General features: G+C 49.3%; 1 protein-coding gene across 1 annotated transcript; it reads left to right on the top strand.

Moving 5' to 3' along the window:
- The first annotated feature begins 965 nt into the window (after positions 1–965).
- On the top strand, positions 966–22,117 carry APLN (apelin). The gene is made up of 3 exons (XM_029068088.1): positions 966–1,540; positions 14,672–14,842; positions 18,239–22,117. The coding sequence occupies exons 1-2, from the start codon at positions 1,474–1,476 to the stop codon at positions 14,836–14,838; spliced, it is 234 nt and encodes a 77-aa protein (XP_028923921.1). The 5' UTR covers positions 966–1,473; the 3' UTR covers positions 14,839–14,842; positions 18,239–22,117.
- The last annotated feature ends 855 nt before the right edge of the window (positions 22,118–22,972 follow it).

Genomic DNA, 22,972 nt, shown 5'->3' with positions numbered 1-22,972 from the left:
CTTCCTGCAGAATGCAAGCCCCATGTGAGACTGGGCTGATGTCTGGCCTGTTTCTCCTGTATCCTCTCCAGGGCTTGACACAGTAGGCACTCACCGAAGACTAGGATTATTATGATCCAGAGGACAGACCACCCAGCCAGGATGTCAAGCGGGGAAGGATGAGAAGCAGCGTGGCTCAGTGGAAAGAGCCCGGGCTTGGGAGTCAAAGGTCATGGGTTCTTATCCCTACCACTACTTGTCAGCTATGTGACTTTGGGAGAGTGAGCCTCAGTTACCTCATCTGTAAAATGGGGGTCAAGACTGTGAGCCCCATATGGGACAATCTGATTACCTTCTATCCCGCCCCCAGCGCTTAGAGCAGGGCTTGGCATATAGTAAGCGCTTAACAAATGCCATTGTTATTATTGTTGAGGGTTTGGCGACGGGGGTCGGGGTGTGGAGGGGGTAGCCCCTTCTCCTGCAGCCAAGTGAGCGGGGCACAGTCGACCATGCTCCTGGGGTGCCATGCTCCCAGAGGAGCGGAGGGGAAGCCGGTGGGCGAGGCTGGCAAAGCCGGGGTCCGGGGGAGAAGGCGGGCAGCGGGGGCTCTGCTCTCCTCCCTCTTCCCAAAGTTTCCTGACAGCTGTGGAGGAAGCGAGGCGAGAAGGGGTTAAGTTTTTCCCAACGTTTCCTGCGTTTGAATCCTTGAAGGCTCTGGAGAGCGTCTGGCCCCCTTCCAGGCGGTATTGTGCTGGCACCGTTTGTGGGAGGCTGCCCGCCGCCCGCTGGCCCGCTCGCCCGCCCGCCTTTGTTGTCGGTCCCCCTTCGGGCTCCCCTTCCCCGGGCGGTGGGAGGTGGGGGGGGGGGGTGTGAAGGGGCGGCCCTCGCTTGACCACATGACCGAGTGGGCTCGGCTCCAAGCCTCACGGCTCGCCTACAAATGCGGCCCCCGGAGTGAGCGGCCAGCACTTGGCTGCGGCGGCCTGAGTGCGCCGGAGGCCCAGCCGCTCCGCCCCGAGGAGGGCCCCGTGCAAAGGAGCTGCTCGGCTGCCTCTCTCCCTCCTCCTCCTCCTCCTCCTCCTCCTCCTCCTCCTCTTTCTCCTTCTCCTCCTCCTGGACCTGGAGCAGCTTGCATCTGGGTTTTGGCACCAGGGCGCGCGCGCACACACCCACACTCTCCAAACAAACGCACCCAACACACCCCAAACGCACCCATACTCTCCAAACGCACCCACACACCCCAAACACACCCCGACTCTCCAAGCGCACCCCGACTCTCCAAGCGCACCCCCACTCTCCAAACGCACCCACACCCCCCCAAACGCACCCACACTCTCCAAACGCACCCCCACCCTGCACACACACGCTCTCTTTCGGTCCCACTGACTCCCCACTCCTCTCTGGATCTCCCCCTCGCCTGCAAGGCTCTTCCCTCTGCAGCCCAGCTCCGGGCGCCGGTCCCAGGCTTCCCAGCCCCCCAGCAGCAGGAGGAACATGAATCCGCGGCTCTGGATGCTGGCTCTCCTCCTGCTCTGGGTCACCTTGACCGCAGTCTGTGGAGGTGAGTGAGGACCCAAGCGCCCTTCCCCGGCTCAAGTTCTCCCCGGGGCCGGGGGGCGACAAAGGTGGGGAGGGTTGATGGACAGGGCCGGCGGGGGGCCGGGATGTCCGAGGTGGGGGACGCCCCTCTCCTTACCAGTTGGCTCAGTGGAGGAACGAATGCCCCAGACGGGGGGTCGTGGGGGTGGGGGGGAAAGGCCGGAGCTGAAAGGGACGGCTGGGTTTTTTCCACTTAAGGGATGGAGGGCTGCGGGATTGACGCGCGAATGCGTGGAGATGAACACATATGCAGACGTGACACTTGTTGCATAGGCTGAACCGCGAGGAGCCAGCTGTTGCTGCCTCCTTGCAAGCCAGGAGCTTTTTCCTTTCCCCCCCTCCTGCGGTTTCTCCTCCCCCTCCGCCTCCTCCGGGGCTGTGAAGGGCAATCCTTTTCCTTCTGACCCCACGCTGAGGGGATCTTCCCCGAAGCCGCCCGCAGCACCCGGGAGAAAGGTCTTGCTCCATTTCCCAACATCAAACCAGAACAAACACGAAGCCCCAGATCTTGGAGGGACGCCCCTGCTCTTTCAACCTGGAGGAGAGGGATTTACGGCTTTCTCTGAGGCTGGATGCAAGCTCTCTCCTTCTGGCACTCCCGGTCACCCCAAAACCACTATCCAGGGGCTCCCCATCTCCTTCTCTCTCCAATCTGGCCACAGCGTGCCGCCGGCCCCAGAGCCTCCCACAGCTGGCCGCTCCACATGAATGCCCCTCCAAGTTCCACTCCAGATGGACCTGGTCATAAGGTCTTTCTAAGGATGAGTCTGTCTCCCGCCATGGGGGATTGCCAGTCCCCCTAGCTCCTGCCCATAGGCAGCAAGGGTGAGGACTATCTGAATACAGAAAAAGGCTCTCAGATTCTGGGAAATGGCTCTCAGAAGGATGGGAGCCTGGAAGGGTACGAACCCTTTAGAGTGAACTAGTTGGCATCCTCTGCATCCCTCTAGACTGTAAACTCATGGCCAGGGAACCTGTCCGCTGATTCTGTTGTGTTATACTCTCCCAAGTGCTTAGTACAGTGCTCTGCACATAGCACTCAAATACCATTGATTTGATTGAGCAGCCAGCAGTGGAGGTTTCCTTATGCTTGTTCAAAGAAAAGTATCTGATGGTCAGGGAAAGGGCCTTGCCTAATCACAGTGACTTAATGTCCTGTATCCTGGTGATGGTCATTAAATGTAAGGAGGCGATTCCTTCTTGCTCAGAAATCCATGCCTCCCTCCAAAGACCCCTAAGCCCACTGATCCCTCGGGACATCCTGTGAGTCACGCTCTACTCCTCTGCCGCTCACCTCCTCACCTCACATCCTCACCGTCCCCAGTTCACGCCTATCCGTTGACCCCTGGCCCACGTCCTACTGTCCTACCGCTGTCCTGGAATGCCCTCCCTCCTCACCTCCGCCAAACTCTCTTCCCCTCTTCAAAGCCCTACTGAGAGCTCACCTCCTCCAAGAGGCCTTCCCAGACTGAGCTTCCCCTTTTCCCTAGGCTCCCTCTGCTCCCTCTCTGCTCTGCTCCCTCCACCTTCCCCCCTTCACCTCCCCTCAGCTAAGCCCCCTTTCCCTCTGCTCCTCCCCCTCTCCCTTCCCCTCAGCACTGTGCTCATTGGTATATATTTTTATTATGCTATTTATTTTGTTAATGAGGGGTACATCCCCTTGATTCTATTTATCGTGATTATGTTGTCTTGTTTTTGTCCGTCTCCGTCCCCTGATTAGACTGTAAGTCCGTCAATGGGCAGAGATTGTCTCTATCTGTGGCCGAATTGTATATTCCAAGCACTTAGTACAGTGCTCTGCACATAGTAAGCGCTCAATAAATACTATTGAATGAATTAATGAAAAATCATTTTATTTTATGTGATGAAAATTGGCCATTCTCTTGAAATGCTGAGGCATTCCTATATCAGACCCCGCTCCTCTCTTCACTTGAAGAACATGTGGTATCTCTGAAAGCCAGTGGCCTCCAGGAAGGAGTGTATAAGATTCCATGCACTCAGCCTTGCTTGCCTCATACCTGTAGTTTTTCAGCCCCATCCTGCAAACCATCCTTTAGTTTTTCAACCCTGTCCTCCCACCATTCTTCTCCTCCCACCCCCCTTCTCCTCTGCATCACAACCCCTTATTCCACTCAGCCTCTGCCCTCTCAGTCAGGCTTGCTATTCCAGTCCTGAGATACCACACGGCTTTTTACAGCCTTGGAATCTTCCTCTTGGGTTCTGACCTGGATTAGCCCCTGCTCTGCCAGAGCCCGTCAATCCTCATCCCCCACTACCTCGCCCTCCAGCACCAAACATTCATTCATTCAGTCATATTTGAGTGCTTACTGTGTGCAAAGCACTGCCCTAAGTTCTTGGAAAGTACAAGAGAGAAAATCCTTGCCCACAATGGGTTTATAGTCTAGAGGCAGGGAGACAGACATCAAAACAAGTAAATAGGCATCAATATAAATAATCAGAATTATAGATGCATACATAAGTGCTGTGGGGAGGGGAGGAGGGGAAAGAGCAAAGGGAGTGAGTCAAGGTGATGCAGAGGAGGGGGAGCTGAGGAAAAAGGAGCTTAGTCTGGGAAGGCCTCTTGGAGGAGGTGTGCCTTCAGTAGGGTTTTGAAGGGGGGAAGAGTGATTGGTGGCTTTGAGGAGGAAGGGCCATCCAGGCCAGAGGTAGGACATGGGTCAGGGGTCAGCCACGAGACAGGCGAGATCGAGGCAGAGTGAGAAGGTTGGGACCAGAGGAGCGGAGTGTGCAGACTGCGATGTAGAAGGAGAGAAGGAAGGTGAGGTAAGAAGGGGCAAGGTGATGGAGAGCTTTGAAGCCACTAGAGAGGAGTTTTTGTTTGATACGGAGGTTGATAGGCAACCACTGGAGAATTTTGAGGAGGAGGTTGACATGCCCTGAACGTCGGGAGCTCCTTTGCAGGCGAGCAAACCCAACACCTCCTAAGAGGACGAGCCCTCAAATTTCCAGTTTGGGCTGAGCAATATCTCTGGCAGCAAAGGGCAAGTCAATGAGAGGAGGAGGAGGGTTGCTAAAGTAGCAAGTGCAGTCAGGTGGCACTGAAAGTGAGCCAGAGACCTAGGTGGTGTTTGTGATAGCCTGGAGTAGTGTTTCTTTGTGCTACAGGAGCTGTTGGGGGAAGGGACAGGAGGATGAAAAGATCTCAAGAGTGGGTAGCTCATACCCACAAGGCTGAGAGAACTGAGGGTGACAGCAATCAAATCTTACTTATTGAGTGGTTGCTGTGAGAAGAGCACTGTACTAAATGCTTGGGAGAGTACTATATAACTATTGGTACTTTCCCTGCCCACAACGACCTTACCGTGTGGAGGGTGAAAGCAAGTGGTCACCCTCTTAAACTTTAGACTCTGCCTCCGGCCTGGGATGAGATTGAGATGAAAAGCTAAAGCAAGTGGGGAAGGAGGGAGAAGAGTCGAGGATGGTGTGGTCGGGGGGAGGGATGTGGAAAAGTATAAGGTGTAAAAGGAAGTTTGTCACCTCTCTTTTGACTCATCTGTTAGAGCTATGGCTTTAGGAGCCACCCTGGACCCTGAAGGAATCTTGGCTGTAGGGAGTAAGTGATACTCAGATGCAGCAAGTCTGCCCCTAAAGCAGGGCAGAATATCCTGCTTAGTTCATTCATTCAATTGTATTTATTAATTTGAGAGAGCGAGGAGACAATAAGGGGCCAGTCACAGATTATTGCCTGCACCTGCAGGCTGCCTGTTGGTTTCTGGCTAGGTTTTTTTTATTTCCTTCTCCTGGTTATTTAAATTATCTATTTATACACTTTGTCCTATTTCTCCAGGGTTGTGTTATCCCTCTATAGGTCAGTCTGGTTCCAGATCAGTCTCCCAGGTATTAGGGAGACAGTTCTTTGGGCTCCAGAGTTGCCTTGGGTGGAGGTGTCCCAACCAGAACCCCCAGTCCACAAAGCAGTCATCTAGAATCCCTAGGGCATGTGTATATGTGTGCACACACCAAGTTTCTGTCTTGAAGCAGTTGTTTCCGTGGGTTTCATTGGATGCTGAGGAGCCAGGGATAAAGGGATACAGTGCGGTCAAGTGGTTAAAGTACTAGCCTGGGAGCCAGAAGACTGGGTTCTAGTCCCATCTCTGCGAATTGCTTGTTGTGTGGCCTTGGACAAGTCTCAAGTTTTCTGTGCCTCAGTTTCTTCAACTGTAAAATGGGGATTCAATACCTGTTCTCTCCTACTTAGGCTGTGAGATCCATGTGGGACAGGGACTACCTCCGACCTGATTAACGTGTATCTACCCCAGTGCTTAGAACAGTGTTTGATATTAGAGAAAGAGCTTAACAAATATTGTAAAAAACGGAGTCTTCTCCTGAGAAAAGGTCAGAGGAAAAGTAAGTCTCTAGATTGTAAACTCTTTATGGGCGGGGAACGTGTCCACTGATTTTGTTGTGGTATATTCCCACAACCATTTAGTGCAGTGCTCTGCTCATAGTAAGCGTTCAGTAAATACCATTGATTAAAGGCAGGGCTCATTCTCCTCTACCCATAGGCATGAAGGGGAGAGCCAATGGGTCCTTCACTGAAACATGAGTCAGTCATCCCCTGATCCTTGTAGTCTCACCCTGGTAGGGAAAAGATCCAAGTGCTGCATGAGCTCATTTCACTTGCCAACCAGGCCAGTGGGAGGCCAGATCTCTGTCAAGAGTAGCAGCATGGTGTAGTGGATAGAGCACTCACCTGGGAGTTAGAGGGACCTGAGTTCTAGTCCCGGCTCCTCCACTTCTCTTCCAAGTCACTTAACTTCTCTGTGCCTCAGTAACCCCATCTGCAAAATGGGGATTAAGACTGCCTGATTACCTTATGCTTAGAACAGTGCCTGCCACATAATAAGCGCTTAGCAAATACCATAACAAAAAAAAAGTCCTCCAGCCTGATGATCTCCAACCGCTAAATCCTGCAGATTTAATAATAATAATAATGTTCGTATTTGTTAAGCGCTTACTATGCGCCAAGCACTGTTCTAAGCACTGGGGTACATAGAAGGTAATCAGGTTGTCCCACGTGGGGCTCACAGTCTTCATCCCCATTTTACAGATGAGGTAACTGAGGCACTGAGAAGTTAAGTGACTTGACCAAGATCACATAGCTGACAAGTGGCGGAGCCAAGATTAGAACCCACGACCTCCGACTCGTAAGCCCATGCTCTTTCCACTAAGCCAAGCTGCTTCTCAAGCTGGTGAGGAGGGCAGGTTTATGCCACCATCCTGAGCACTGCCTCAATCCTATTTCATCTTTTCGACCTGTGGGTGGGGCAGCTGCCATTTTACAAACTCTGGATGGGTACTTGATGTCCCAGAGGGATCTGGCAGTGCACCCTGCGATGTTACCAAGTGAGTTTCTCTAGGACCCTGGCAAGATCCCAGTTCTCTCGTGTGCAGAGAACATATCTGCCGACTCTGTTAATAATAATTGTGGTATTTAAGCGCTTACTCTGTGCCAGGCACTATACTAAGCGCTGGGGTGGATATAAGCAAATTGGGTTGGACACATTCCCTGTCTCTCATGGGGCTCACAATCTTAATCCCCATTTTACAGATGAGGTAAATGAGGCACAGAGAAGCGAAGTGACTTGCCCCAGGCCACAGAGCAGACAAGTGGCAGCCGGGATTAGAATCCATGACCTTCTGACTCCCAGGCCTATGCTCTATCCACTACGTCATACTTTCCCAAGTGCTTAGAATAGGACTCTGCACATGTAAATGCTTACTACATAAGGATCGATTCATTGATCTTGATTGTATGGTCTCCACTCGGCAAAGCTTCTCCATTCCAACTGAGGGATTACCAGTCACCTCTTTCACTGACCCAGCCAGCAAGGCTCTTTGTATCCTGTTGCTTCTCTTCCTCACTCTCCGGAAGTCGACCCTAGGAGGGTTGACTGAGTGTCGGCTGGGGCGGTGTGGAAGGGAAGAATATGATGGTCCCGTTGGGGTGGGAGTTGGAAGGTGTTACGCTAGTGTGGGTTTTGTAGTCAGGGTCCATCCCTTTCTGGGGCTGGGTCATCTGAGCCCAGCCAGGGAGTGATCCATCGTGTAGAGTGTGGAGTTATGATGTGTGGGACCGCCCTCGGGAGGGAGTTAGTTCACGGGGACAAGAGCAGGTGAACAAGTGATGAACAAGAATTGAGCCACCCGGCCAAGATGGGCCAGCCCAACCAAGGCAGGCCAGAGTTAATGGGTGTTTTGCCATTGACATGTTGTTGACAGGAATTTGATGGCTCTTCCTTTCCCCTGTGCCTTTTAGCTTGGACAAAGCGCTTTTCATGGCGATAACAAGCCTCATCGTGTCAGAACAACATGGTTTGGAGAGCCGAGCAAAACAACAACACGGGAGAGTGTTCAGAGTGTGCTGTCTCCACCATGGGGAGCTTGTGCCACTGTCTGGGGACCCAAAGATGGGTCTGCTCTCCATCCCTCCCACCCGGGAACAGTAGGAAACTAATACAAGGCACGAGGGCTGGCCTTGCGACCAGACTTTATTGCCTTTAGCTGAACCCCAAGAGCCACATCTGAGCCTGTTTTTTTTTGGTCTACCTCTCTTTGTTAGCTTTAGGCTAATCAAAGTTTCACTCCTATAAGCTGCACGGCAGTCACTAGAATTCCTCACAGAATCTAGTAGTAGGGTCAATAATGGTAGAATTTGTTAAGCGCTTACTGTGTGCCAACCACTGTTCTAAGCCCTGAGCAATGAATATTTGAGAGCTTACTGTGTGCAGAGCATTGTGCTAAGTGCCGGGGGGAGTATAGTACAGAGTTGGTAGACATGATCCCTGCCCACAGGGAGTTTACAGTCTAGAGGGGGAGGCAGACATTAATATGAATAAATATTGGATATGCATATAAGTCCTGTAGGACTGAGGGTGGGGTGAATAACAAGGGTGCAGATAGGCAATGTAAAAGGGGGAGGAATAAGAAAAATTCACTCATTCAGTCGTATTTATTGAGTGCTTACTGTGTGCAGAGCGCTCAGTTGGGGGTAGTAGAGTAGTAGCAATAGTAGTAATGGTTTAGTAATAACAATTGAGGTGTTTTTGAGCACTTACTCTGGGCCAGGTGCTGAGGTAGATACAAGATAATGAGGCTCGACTCAGTCCCTGTCACACATGGAGTCTAAGCAGGAGGGAAAATAAACATTCAATCCTCAATATTTTTTTTAAAACCTACGTGCAGAGCATCACACTGAGCGCTTGGGAGACTATAGTATAACGCACACGTTCCCTGTCCGATCCTCATTTTGCAGATGAGGATACTGAGTCACAAAGGAGCGACTTGCCCAAGATCACACAGCAGGCAAGTGATGGAGCTGGGATTAGAACCCAGGTGCTCTGACTCCCAACCCTGGGCTCTATCCATTAGGCCAGGCTGCTTCTCTGTGTGCAATGCACTGTACTAAATATTGGGGGAAAAATGTGCAGGGTTTAAAAGTAGACCGTCCATGTACCTCAAGGGGTTCATGCAATCTAAAAATAAAGAAGGGGGTGAAACAGTCCAGTACCCTGCATAAAGAACTCAGACTTGTGAGTCCCATGTTGGACAGAACTGGCTCTGATCTGAGTGTACTGACTCTACCCCAGCATTTAGCACAGCTTGGTAACACGTGCAACCCACAGTTTTATTGCCCAGTCAATGCTATCGACGGACTGGCTGGTTTAACTGACCAACACTAAACAGCAAAACCAGCTTTTGGGTGGGACTTGGTTACTAATCTGATAATGTTGGTATTTGTTAAGCGCTTACTATGTGCCGAGCACTGGTCTCCCCTGGTTTGGAGTGTTTCCCATGGCTAGAGGGTGGGTTGCTTAGGTCTCTACTGCAACCCAAGAGTCATAGTCTACAATCTGGGTAACATCTGGGGAATAATAATAATAATAATTGTGATTTATCTATTTATTCATTTATTTATTAAGCGATCACTATGTGCCAAGCACGCTATTAAGTGCTGGGGTCCCAGATGGGGCTCATATTCTATGTAGGAGGGAGCACAGGTATTGAATTTCCATTTTGCAGATTGGGGAACTGAGGCACAGAGATGTTAAGTGATTTGCCCAAGGACACAGCAGGCAAGCCCAGGTCCTCTGACTCCCAGGCCTATGCTCTTTCCACTAGGCTCAGCTGCTGGGATGGGGTGGGAATGAGAGCAGCAGGGCAGAGAGTCTCTAAAATGGTCCAGTCCTCCCTCTTTCCACCAGAGCTCTGTCCCTGGCATGTGGGCTTTCGGACTTCTGTGCCACTGTAATGCTGTCAGAGAGCAAGAAGGTGCTCCTTGATTGGGCCACTTTGTGAAATGACTGGCTTTAAGAGGGCAGCACCTCTCCCAAAAAGGTTTCAGGCCTCAGTGGAGTCAGGGGCGTTTCTCATGGTATTCAGTCTGCATTTACACAGCTTTCTGGAATCTGCCAGCCAGATGGACAAAGCATATGTGTCATTTTTTGGACAATTTGACCAGGATTGCATCTCCACAGCGGCTCTGGCTCGGAAAGAACCGGTTCCACCCGCCTCCCCCACCTCCCCGAAAAAAAGAAAAAACTCTCTCTCTTTCTCTCTCTCTCTGGATGGAGACGTGACACTTAAGAGGTTCTCAGACCAAGAGTCCTGAATGTGGAAAGTACCTTGACTTACAGAGGCTGACCCTCAGAATCAAGAACCTGGAGGAAGGCGCCGTGATGGGAGCCGAAATCGCATGTGGACTTTGTGATCGGGTGGAGGGGAAGGGAAGTGAGAAGCAGAGACTTAAGCGGAGCTGAGTCTGTGGGCTGAAAGCAGAGATGAGGGGTAGGGGGTAAGGTGTGAGCATGTGATGGGGGTGAGGTATTTGTGGAGAAGAAAGATCTGAAGAAGGGACCTTCAGCATGGGAAGCGGAGTGAAAATGAGGTGCTAGGAGGACCCGAGGCTGTGATGGAGATGGGAGTGCCACCCTCTGGGAAGCTCTCCTGGCAGGCTGCGCTCTGGGAAGCAGGTGATCCGGCTCTCGCTGACCAGGAAGCGGCATTCTAGGAAGTACTACAGCATCCTGATGGCTCCCAGAGGGGGCGTCATTCAGGAAGCCAGCCTCCCTGCTGCCTCCTTGCCATGGCCAGCCTTCCACCTTAATGGGTCATGGGACTCTGTGTCATGGGGGGGTCGAGGGTGGGCGTGCCTGGAGCAGCCTGCCCCAGCCATCCCAGGGCAGGGCTGAGTCCTAGGGCGTAGGACTTCAGAAACAGGTGGGGAAATCTAGGTCTGGCCCTCATCAGAGAGGAATGGCCTACAGTGTTACCATGGACAAGTCACTTAACTTCTCTGGGCCTCAGTTATTTCATTTGTAAAAAATGGTGATTGAGAGTGAGCCCAATGTGGGAGAGGGACTGTGTTCAACCTGTTAACTTGTATCTACCCCAGTGCTTAGAACAGTGCTTGGCACATAATAAGCATTTAACGTGCCATAATTATTATTACCTCCAGTCGTCTTATGGCTTCGTTCTCCTTCCCTCCTTTCTTGATAATTTTGCTATTAAACTGTTACTATGTGTCAAGCACTGTCCTAAGCACTGAGGTAGATACAAGATATTCAATAGTATTCAAGTTAGACACAGCCCCTGTCCCATATGGGGCTCTCTGTCCAAGTAGAAGGGAGTAGGATTTACTCCCAGTTTAGAGGTGAGAACATTGAGGCCCAGAGAAATGAGGGGAATTGCCCAAGGTGACACAGCAGAGAAGGGTCGGAGCCACTTGAAGCTGTTACTTTAGTTCCAGATGAAACCAGTCCCTTAAGTGGTTTGGAGGTGTACTAACACCCCCACCCCCATCAGCTCCCATCAGAATGCAACTCTTAGGACTGCATCTTCATATGGGGACTTGACATTCATTCAGCTGTATTTACTGAGCGCTTACTGTGTGCAAAGCATGGTAAAGCACATTGCCTCTGGACAGGGGGAATGAGGAACGCTGATAAGTTAGCCCTGTGACATTTGCCAAGGCCTTGTAAGTATTCCCTTTGGGAATACTTTCTGAGGAAACTGAGGTACCGACTGAAACAACTAAAGCAGAGTCATGTGGTCGGCAGTGTGGGGCTTGGGATTGCAGTTTTAGGTCCTGAACCTGCACTCCCATTTGCAGCCCTTCTCAATTTAAGATTACCGTCTGGCCTGGCTGCTGGGTGCCTAATGGGACAGAGTGCTGGGAGAATCAGTTGAGGTGGTCAGAGGGAAATTTTCACAAGTTGAAAGGTTGTCAATCATGGGGTATCCCCCCCTACCCGTAGAAGAGAGGGAAGAGAGTTCAGTGTAAGCTTGTTGTGGGTCGGGAATGTGTCTATCAATTCTGTTGCATTGTACTCTCCCAAGCACTTTCCAAGTACTTTTGCCCTCTCCCGGCCCCATGGTGCACATATATACACACACACATATATATTTATATATAGAGAGAGAGGTATATATGTGTATATATGTGTGTGTAATTTCTTTATATATATTAACATCTGTCTCCCCACCTAGACTGTGAGCTCATTGTAGGCAGCGAATGTCTGTTTATTGTAGTACTGTACTTTCCAAAGTGCTTATTACAGTGCTCTGAACACAGTAAGCACTCACCAATAAATACCACTGACGATAGTGATGATGATGATGAGGCAGCATGGTCTAGTGGATGGAGTACAGGCCTGGGAGTCAGAAGAACCTGGGTTCTAATCCCAGCTCCCCCCTTGTCTGCTATTTGATTTGGCAAGTCACTTAACTTCTCTGTCCCTTCATTATTTCATCTGTAAAATGGGGATTAAGATTGTGAGCCCCATGTGGGACAGGGACTGCACCCAACCTGATTACCTTTATCTATCCCAGGGTACAGTGTTTGGCACATAGTAAGCGCTTCACAAATATGACAGTTACTAATGAAGAGGGGAGGGATGTGGTTTAGTGATAGGCTCCAGACGTGACTTCCTGTAAGTTGCTATGTATTCCTTCCTGGGAGTTGAGGGCAGGCACTTCCTAGAGAAAGCCAAGAATGGGCTGAGTGGTTCCAGGAAGATGTAAGTGGATGGGAGCACGTTGCTGGTGCATGAGGAAGAGAGAGGGCCCCAGTGACATCTGGAGTTGACAGGAGGAGATTGAAACTTCCTACTACTTTTTCCCCAAAAATAACCCCTTCTGCCCCAGCTATAATAATGGCAGGAGGAAGGAAGTGGGATGAAGTCAGAACAGGGGGCTGCATCAGGGAGAGACCTTCTCTTCCACCCATCCAGCGAAACTAATTTTAACAACTCTTCCTTCCTCAGGAGGAAATGGCCTTCTCAGCCATTTTGGTGGAGAGGTACCCCAGATAAACTGGGGATAGCTGCATTATATATTATGAATTACTTATCATCTAAATTATACATTGTACTATAAATTCTTTATATTGTCTGCCCCTCTCGACTGTAAGCTTGTTGTGGTCAGGGAACATGTCTACCAACTCTGTATTGTACTCTTACAAGCATTTCATACAGTGCTGTGCACACAGTCAGGGTTCAATAAATACCACTTATAATGGGAAGATTCTGTGGAGGAGAGTGAGAGGAAACCAGCGTGTGATGGAGCAGAGAGAAAACAAGAGTCCTGGGGCTCTACCTGCTGCTTCTAGAATCCAGTCAGGTAACCAGGGTTCTGGTCTGGCTCTGCCACTTGTCTGCTGTGTGACCTTGGGCAAGTCACTTCATTGCTCTGTGCCTCAGTTTCCACATCTGTAAAATGGGGCTTAGATATCTCTTCCCCCTCTTTCTTAGTAGGTGAGCCCCTTGTGGGACAGCGACTGTTTCTGTTGTGATTGTGTTTGTATCTACTCGAGTGCTTAGTTTAGTTCCTGGCATATAGTAAGGTCTCAATTAATACCACAGTTACTGTTATTTATTATCATTCCAGTGGTTGGTATAGAGTAGAAGCTCAGTGAGCAGACTAGCTAGGCCTGTTTTATTTGTGGTTCAGCAGGCATCTGTAGGGTGAGAAAACTCAAGGGTTTCTCAATCAGGTGCTAGGAGAAAGCCAGGTTGAAAGAAGGAAAAGAGCACTTGGGTTCAGCCTAGCTTAGACATGGAATAAGGAAGAGACTCCAAACCACGGAATTTGGAAGGGGCCAGCCCAGAAAAGAGATAAAGAGAATCCCAGAACAAAAGAATTGTGACATTTAAGTAATCTCATTTTGGGCAGGGAACATGCCTACATGTCTACCAACTCTGTTAATATTGTTATATTGTACTCTCCCAAGCACATAGTACAGTGTTGTGCATATAGTAAGAACTTGATAAATACGATTGATTTACTACATGCCAAGCACTGGGATAGGTACGATTCAATCAGATCCAGCCCCTATACCAAATGGGGCTTTCAGTTTAAAGGCTGGGGGATGGGGTGAGCAGGTATTGAATTCTCATTTTACAGATGAGGAATTTGAGTCCCAGAGGAGTGAGGTGATTTATCCAAGGTCCAACAGCAGACAAATGGCAGAGCTGTGACTTCTGACTTCAGAGCAGGTCTTCCGACTCCTCGTCCTGCACTCTCTACTAGGTCACGCTGCTACTCTGAGAAGCTAAAGGAAAAATGACTGGCTACTGGCGCTTTTTGGGGCCAGTGCAGGAAGGGGTCAGCCATGAGGGCTAGCGAGCTCTCCTTTGTTAATGACCTCCTTCCTCTAAGCACCCCCCTCTAAATAATACTCATAATAATAATGATATTTGTTAAATGCTATGTGCCAGGCACTGTTCTAAGCTCGGGGGTGGATACAAGCAAATTGGGTTGGACCCAGGCCCTGTCTCACATGGGGCTCACAGTCTTAATCCCCATTTTACGGATGAGGTAACTGAAGCATAGAGAAGTGAAGTGACTTGCCCAAGGAGCTGGGATTAGAACCCATGACCTTTTGACTCTCAGGCCTGTGCTCTATCCCCTATGCCATGCTGCTTCCTCTTGACTTCTTTTAGACTGCAAGCTTGTCATGGGCAGGGAATGTCTGTTTATTGTTGTATTGTATTCTCCCAAGTGCTTAGTACAGTGCTCTGCATACTGTAAATGCTCAATAAATATGATCGACTGACTGACTTCCTGTCCACAGGGCCACTGCCCGAGGCTTCTGATGGAAGAGAACTGGAGGAGGGGCACATCCGCCACCTGGTGCAACCAAAGACCATGAGGAATGGCGTGGGACCCCGGCAGGGAGGTCGGAGGAAGTTCCGCCGACCCAGACCCCGGCTCTCACACAAGGGGCCGATGCCTTTCTGAGCAGGTAACTGAGCCCCAGGTGGAGAGCCTGTTCATAGCAGGTTGGGAAAATGCTGGAAGGACTCTCCTTGGGATGGGGAAATGCCTTGTTTCCTAGCCATCTGGCTAGCTGGAACATCTGTCTACTGTCATCTTTCTCATTTATCTCTTCCCCCCCACCCCCCCAACTGCAGGAAGGAGCAACAGAGGGCAATGAATGGAAGGAAACAAAGGTGGATGGGAGGGAGATGGTGGAATCTAAAGGAGAAGGAGGCATTGGAAAAGGCAGGGAGCAGCAGGAGAGCGATGAGAGGGAAGGCCAGGTAAATCTGCCACTTGCCTGCTGTGTGACGTCAGGCACATTCTCTGTGCCTCAGTTTCCTCATCTGTAAAATGGAGTTTAAATACCTGTTTGTTCTCCCTCCTCCTCAATGAGCCCCATGTGGAACAGGGACAGTCTGGTCTGATTATCATGTACCTACCCTAGCACTTAGTAGCACATGGTAAGCACTTAACAAAAGCCACAGTTATCGTTATTATTAAGCCTCCAAGCCCATCAGAGTGGGGTCCGGAGCTTGGGCCGCTGACACATACGGGCCTAGCCACTCCCCAGCTGGTTCTCTTTCCCTTGTGGAAACCCATCAAAGAACTAGTAAATTGGTCTGAGGTGTCACTTTAGAAGAACTTTCTGCCTCTGGGACCCAGACTATCTTTCCATATATAAATTAAGAAGCTTAAGGGGATGTCAGCATCCGCTGTGATGGTATTCTTGTTAAGTGCTTACTGTGTGCCAGGCATTGTACTAAGTGTTGGGGTGGATTGGGTTGGACAGAGTTCCTGTCCCACATGGGGTTCAAAGTCTTAATCCCCATTTTATAGATGAGATAACTAAGGCCTAAGGTCACTCAGAAGGCAAGTGGCCAAGTCAGGACTAGACTCAGCAGGCAAGTGGCCAAGTCAGGACTAGAACGCAGAATCTTCTGATTTCCAGGCCCATACCCTGTCCACTAGGCTATGCTGCTTCTCTTTACCAAGTGGCATCCATATTCTCATAACTGGAGATGCTCAAGAGTTATTAGTTTCTTCAGTAATTTGTCTCTTGCAGTGTGTAATCTTCAATAATTTCATAACAGCCTAGATTTAGGATATGTAAGATATTGTGACTGGAGGCTCCTTTGCTATATTTTCTTGATCCTCCTTTGGCTGTCTGCTTGGACAGCTCTGTTCCACCAAATATTTTTTCAAGATGGATTTTGAATAACTGTTTTCATGAAAGTCCATAGAATAATTACAAACACTACTCATCAGTCTTTGCTGCTATACATTTTCAGGGAAAAATGATGTTTCACCGAAAGATGGATTTTTCACAATCACAAAACCCATAATCAGAAATGAGTGAAAACTCTGGGGATCTTTTTTAAAGTCCATTTTAGATGGATTCCGTAGACTGAGGGAGATACAGATTACGCTTAGCCAACAGATTTACGATACTTCAATAGCCAATAATCTTTCTTTTTCCTAGAGGGGGAAGACATTTTCCCTTTTCATTTAAACAAAAAACCCCAACAATTCCTGAAATCCCTGAATTGAAGCCCTATGACAGTTGAAACTGAAGGGGATTTGGGTGGATACTGACATCTGAAAAAAAAGGTCATGAAGCCATAGAAGAAGGTAGCTCCAAAGATACGGTGGATTCTTTTTAAGGGAAGAAAGGTCTACAGTGCCCTGTCATGCCACTTTGAAAAGAAAGTCCTTCCCTAATCTATTTGAATAGATTGTGTTCACTTACTAATTAGCTCAGTGGGAATCCTAGAGTTCTCCAGTGGCAGCTATGGGGGAGGCAAACTAAATGATCACAATTTACTTCCTAAGCATGAAATTCCCCTGGGCGTGATTTACCACGTTGCTTCCTGGAGCATCTGTTCTTAAGGATGGAGAAGAAAGAATCTTCACCCTAAGTCTGTGCTGAGGAGAGGGACTCCACTCCCCCTCCCCCCACCTTCCCACTCACTCTCTCAGGAGCCTCACTCACAGCTGGCATTCAGCTGAAGTTCCCTTCTGCTCTTTTTCCCGCCTCCCTAACTCTTCCATCAGGTTTAATGTGCACATATGCACACACACCCTGTGCAGAGGGGTAGGGAACAGGAAAATGTCCAACTGAAAAGTCTGAGCAAGAGCACTTTTTTTTTGTTAAGCGTTTTACTAGATGCCAAGCACTGTGTTAAGAGCTGTGGATAATAAGAAGATAACGAGATAATCAGGTTGGACACAGTCCCCGTCTCATGGGGCTCACATTCTTAATCCCATTTTACAGATAACTGAGGCACAGAGAAGTTAAGTGACTTGTCCAAGGACAACCAGCAAAGAAGTGGCAGAGCTGGAGTTTGAATCTAGGTCCTTCTGACTCCCATGCTTTATCCATTAGGCCACGCTGCTTCTCTTTGACCTTGGCCAGTAGGTGCTGAAGCTGAGGGAAGACTCAGTAACCCCATCTCTCACACCCCACCTCAATCTTCCTCCACCAAAATCCCTAAGAGGAGAAGAGGTCAGACTTGCCTGGGGAGAAGGGAAGAAGAGCAGCTTGATAGTCAGCATTGGGTGGCAGCTCCCATAGGCCACCAGGGAGCTCCAGGGTGGGGAATGGGAGTGAATCCACATTCAGGCTGCCTCTTCCTTTCATATTTGTGTGGGTTTTCCTGAATCTGGTTCTGATTGTCATTAGAGTAAAAGAACTTATTTCACTTTAATTGTATCAGTCAATATCCCATTCAGTTTAGGAGCCAAGTAAATATTGCCATAAGTACTTCCATATAGACTGCAGGGTTTTAAAAATGTTAACAAGTAGCCTGTTAAACCGTGATAAGAAGTGTTGTGTATAATCAAGCCATTGCTTCACCTCCTTCCCTCTTTTCTCCCCAAGGAAGATCAGAGCCTCTGGACTGTAAGAGATTATGTCTTGGGGTGGGGTGTATGGGGATTGCTCTGAAGCCCCCAACTCCTGTTTCCCATTGAGGAGCAGTGTCTCAGCACAGTCTGAAGGAACTCTGCCCCATTCTTTCTTTCACCCAGCCCAAGTTCCTGGGGTGAACCCAGGCAGCCTCTTTTGGAGGGGAGTCATAAGGTCATGGGTTCTAATTCCAGCTCTTGTCTGCTGTCTTTTGCTCTGTGACCCTGGACAAATCACTTCTCTATGCCCCAGTTACCTCATGCGTAAATTGGGGATTGAGACTCAACCCCACGTGGGACAAGGGACTGTGTCCAAGCCGATTTGCCTGTCCACCCTAGCGCTTAGTATAGTGCCCAGCACATAGTGAGCACTTAACAAATACCACAATTATTATTATCCTGCCCACTCCTTTTTGAGAGGTTACTCTGGAGTGTCCCAATTGACCAGTCTTTCTTCCTTGTGCTTATTTTGTAGGGCCAGTGAGGGGACAAGGATCTGCCCCATCCCACCACCCGCATCTTTGTTTGACAGACTGATTCGCTTGTCTTCGGGTCCTGAGTTTGGGGCTCGTTCCTGCTGATGTGTCCAGGCTATTCCCACCTGCCAACCTCCCCATGTGGCTGCTCAAGACTGAGTGATCCTGCATCCGGTTCGGCTTTCCTGGATCCATCCTCTATGCCTTCTCCCTGCCTTCATCGTTCCTTCCCTGTTTTCTATCTTCCCCATTCTTCTCCAGCCTCCTCCCACAATACCCTCTTCACTATGTGCCCCCATCTCCCGCTAACCCCAGTTTGAGAAGTCGTCTCTCAGCACCATGTATCCCGAAGCAGCTGTGTCTTTTGTCTCCCCGGATTCTCTCCCCAAATGTCCCTGAGCTTGCTTGGGTCAGATCGGCTGGTGGAGATGGGGCTGAAAGGGGAATCCAGGCCTCAGAAGACTGCTTGCTTGGGGAAGGAGTTGCTGGATAGGGAGTCTCTGGGATCCCTTGGGGGGAATTGGGTGGGGAAGCTGTGCCTTGGGGTGAAGACTGATTGATTTGGGTTTATCAATTGGTGGGGGGGAGCGAGGGGACGTTGGCTCTACCCGGAAAAGCCGCTGACATGAAGAGTCTACCTGTCCTTGGTGTCTGGCCTAAACCTTGGATCTCTCTCCTCAAGGTGTGTGAGCTGGGCACAGCCAAAGGAACAGCTGTGTCCTTGCTCATCTGAGGGTGAGGGGTGTGATGAGGAGGTGAGAACACAGCTTGAACGAGAAGCACTTTGTCATATGGGGCTGTTCCTCTTTGTCTGGGGGAAATGCCCCTGTCTCCCCTTGCCTTTATGTTGTATGTTTCCTCTTCCCCTCTCCCCTTTAGAAATTTAAAAAAAGATAAGAAGATATATATATAAGTACATATATATAGAAAGTCGAAGAAAGTTATTTTTGTTAAGATAATGGATTTGGGGGGTGTTTATTTATTCTCTAGGTGCTGAAACCTCCTAAGATCTTGGATTTAAAAGTTTAGAAAACTGAAATTCCTTCTCTCTGCCATCTGGAGCTGCCCAGTCCTTAGTCTTGCCTCATCCTCCTGCTCCAAGCCCAGCCCATGACCGTGGGCACCTGGGGTGTCCAGAGAGGCCTCAGTCCCAGAATTCTTTCTTTGGTCTTCCCTGTGCCAAAAGGGCATGTTGCAGGGTGGGAGTTTTCCAGGTGATCCCCATTCCCCATGAGGTCCATTTTGGAGACCTGGCAGGGAGGACATGTGCTTATCCCTGACCTTTCTTGAGGCAAGAAACCAGACATCATGGCAGAATCTGGCCCCATCCCCTGCCCTGCCCAGGTACCAGTGCCAGGGAGGAGGTGGCAGGCGGTCACAAAGAAAACCTTATTATTCCCATCTTTGATGGGGATCCAGGGTGGACATGGAAGATTTGTATTCTCTGCCAAGAGTCAGTCACAAGATGCGTCAAAGAACATGCCCTTCTCCTTTGCGATTAGCCCAGGGCTGGGCCCTCACTCAGAAGTCTCCTGGTCTGTGCCCTCTTCACCCCGGACAGCCTCAGGTTCAGGGCCTACCCCTCAGTGGCACAGCATTTCATATATTTGGTGCTTTCGTGTTATATTTTATAGCCGTCCAGTATACCTTCATAACCTGTTGGGTGTATTCAGTATACCAGCCTAGCATACCTGCGTAACTCCCTGTGTCTTGTCAGTATTCCATTTCCCGACCACGTGGCGGCCTGTTATTACAGGTATTTAACAGTGCAACCAAATCAGATAGAGTTTGAAAAAGGGATGAGAGCTTTTTAACTCAAAGGGAGAGTGATGTTTTTTATGGGTTGTTTTTTTAAGGGCCAAGAGAGAGCTTTAAATGCTTTGACCTAGTGACCTCTTCCCATTTCTGGCTCAAGCGACCACTAGCATTTTAAACCTAATGCAACCAAAACAACTTTGGGACCTCTGATTGCCTTCCCCAGCAGCTAGCCCCTCATGCCCCATCTCCTTGAAACTGCCAGCCTCCCAGCACAGTGGAGTGGAAATGCTATGGTGGGAGACGCTTCAAGCTCAACAGACTTCTTAGCTTTGTTGTCCCGGTCCCTGATTTTTCAACTTGGTTAATGGATGTCTTGGGTAGGAGGTTAGGGAGAGGAATGGGTTGGCTTGGCTGTTCCGTAAAGCAGCAAGAAGCCCCTTGTTTCTTCTCTGCAGGGTCCCCTTCCTCAAGAACACTAGGAGAGAGGTCTGGGTAAGCAGGAAATTTCAGCTGACTGCAAGGGGGTTTTATGACAAGGTTTAGGATTGAGGTAGGGGTCTAGCCAGAGGACTGGGAGCTTAGTACCCCAAGAGATTTGGGGGGCAGATTCAGGGGAATGATACAGAGCCCTAAGATCTTAGGTCGATTAATCGGTCGTGTTAAGTGCTTATGGTATGCAGGACACTGCCACACTGAGTACTTGGGAGAATACAGTCGAGTTGGTAGACAAGTTGCCTGCCCTCAAGGACCATACAGTTTAGATTCTATGGAGTTTGGCGTATTGGGAAAGGGGGCTGGGTTTTATTGATTGAAGAAGAGCCTGAAATTGAGGGGCTCAGATTCCGGAGCCTCATGGACTCCCTCAAGATCTAACCTGTAGCTACCCCAACAGCTGTGAAACAAACCAAGGTTTTCTCTGTGCTCAGGATGCCTCCCACTCGGCCGCCATTTGCCCACCCAGTTGAGAAGGCAGCCTGGGATTTCTAGTTTTGCTGGATGCTGGGTCAGCCGAATGAACCAAAAGAACTGAGGGCCCAGAACGGGAGATGGATTGGAGAATACTTTTCCATGGTGCAATCTCCTGGCTGCCTGCCCACTACCAGAGGGGGCAACTCTGCCCAGACCCCAGAGCTGCCCACCTGGATGTGCCCAGCCAGCCAGAGAGTGTGTAAATTGAGGCACATGTCCCCTTCTCCCTGCAACCATGCCCATCACTCCTTGGGATGTTTTGTAGCATGACCCTGCCCAGAGTGGCAGCAGGGAGATCAGGGCAAGTTGGGTGAGAGGGTGTAGTAGGGACTGGGTCATCACTGTCACTGGGTCAGAGTCTAGGGATTGCCTGGTTCTCCTTGGGTTCTGGGCCCTGTCATTGGTTTTGGGCTATTCCCCACTTGGCCCTGGCAGTTGCTGCTTTCTGAAGCTAAATCTGGGTGCTATCCCTTTAGACTGTAAATTCACTGTGGGCAGGAAATGTGTCTGTTTAGTTATATTGTACTCTTTCAAGCACTTAAAACAGTGCTCTGCACAGAGTAAGCGTTCAAATACAATTGATTTTCATCTCCCTCAGGGTTCCCTGAAGAGAGTTTCTTTGCCCTGGATTTCTGCGCCCTCAAGTTCCCTAAGGTGGGGGCAGGGGGAGAAGCCAGGGCTTCAGAGGGATCTCTCCAGGAACACTTCCCCCACTTGGCTTGTGTGTCCTCATACACACACACACACACACACACACACACACCCCAATCTATCTGCTTTATCAACTTCAGCTAGGCTGCAGTCCTGCTGTGACCTGCAGAGGTTTGGGTTCAGGCCAATCAGCCCCAGGTCCAGGACATTTAACATGCATATGATCTACAGTACTGCTCCCGGAGGCCAGGACATTCAGGGAAAATGTGGGGGGTGGGGGAGAGAACAGAAACAGGCCAGAGGAGGAAATGATTCTTGTGAAATATTTAAGATGGTTGTTTATGGTTCTTATGCTAATTTATACAAAATGTAAAAGCTTTTTCTTTGAGAAATTGCTCCCTTTTGGTAACTGTTGTTCACTCTGTTTGTAAAGATTGTTCTGTGTAAATACATCTTTATAATAAAGAGTTAAAATGAACCCTTATTTTATGAGGGGGAAATAAATGTCCCTTTCTTTCTCCCTTGGGGTCATATGTTTAAATCTACACTTGACGTGCCTGTTTTTGGTTGGTCTGGTGAATGCATGCAATCTTGCACATAGTAAAAGCTCAGATGGACATAACCCCTCCTTTCCAGGAATAGTTTTCTTTATTTCCACAAGGGGGGTTAGGCTTGTGGATGAAGAAACCGAGACCCAGTGTGGCTAAAATAGTTTGTTCACAAACGCATCCACTTTGTGACCTAGCCCAAGTCATAGCTTATGTAGCCCTTTCTCCCAGCCCTCGACAACCAATTCAATGCTACTTACTATGAACTGTGGGCCAGTTACAACTAGAACGGTTGAATTGGCAGATATGTGCCACTTTCATCATTCTCATGTGGAGAGGGAGGGTTCTTAGATTGCACATTCTCCATGACTGCCTATTCTAGTGGTCACTCCCTAGTGATAATAATAATTGTATTTATTAAGTGCTTACTATATGCCAAGCACTATTGTAAGTGCTGGGAGAGATAAAAGATAACCCAATCAGGGACAGTCCCTGTCCCAGATGGGGTTCACAGGCTTAATCCCCAATTTACAGATGAGGTACAGATGAGACCCAAAGAAGATAATTATTTGCCCAAGGTCAAACAGTAGAGAAGTAGTGGAGCTGAGATTATAACCCATGTCCTCTGACTCCCAGGCTCATGCTCTTTCCACTAGGCCATGCTGCTAGCTAAAGCCCAGCCCTAATCAATAAAAATACTAACTCTGTGAAGAGTACTGTATTAAAGGCTTGGGAAAGTACAAAAGAATTAAGAGCCACAATCCCTACACATTGGGAGCTTATGGTTTAGAGACCCAGGTTAGCTGG

Source organism: Ornithorhynchus anatinus, chromosome 6 (assembly GCF_004115215.2).
Source record: "Ornithorhynchus anatinus isolate Pmale09 chromosome 6, mOrnAna1.pri.v4, whole genome shotgun sequence".
NCBI classification, from domain to species: domain Eukaryota; kingdom Metazoa; phylum Chordata; class Mammalia; order Monotremata; family Ornithorhynchidae; genus Ornithorhynchus; species Ornithorhynchus anatinus.
The sequence above is the reverse complement of the archived record's forward strand: the minus strand, read 5'-3'. Positions and strand labels throughout refer to the sequence as shown.

Excerpts from the sequence above, each read along its gene's own strand:
- APLN (XM_029068088.1), top strand. The coding sequence starts at position 1,474 with ATGAATCCGCGGCTCTGGATGCTGGCTCTCCTCCTGCTCTGGGTCACC. Across the intron at positions 1,541-14,671 it reads CTTGACCGCAGTCTGTGGAG|GGCCACTGCCCGAGGCTTCT; the intron begins GTGAGTGAGGAC and ends TCCTGTCCACAG.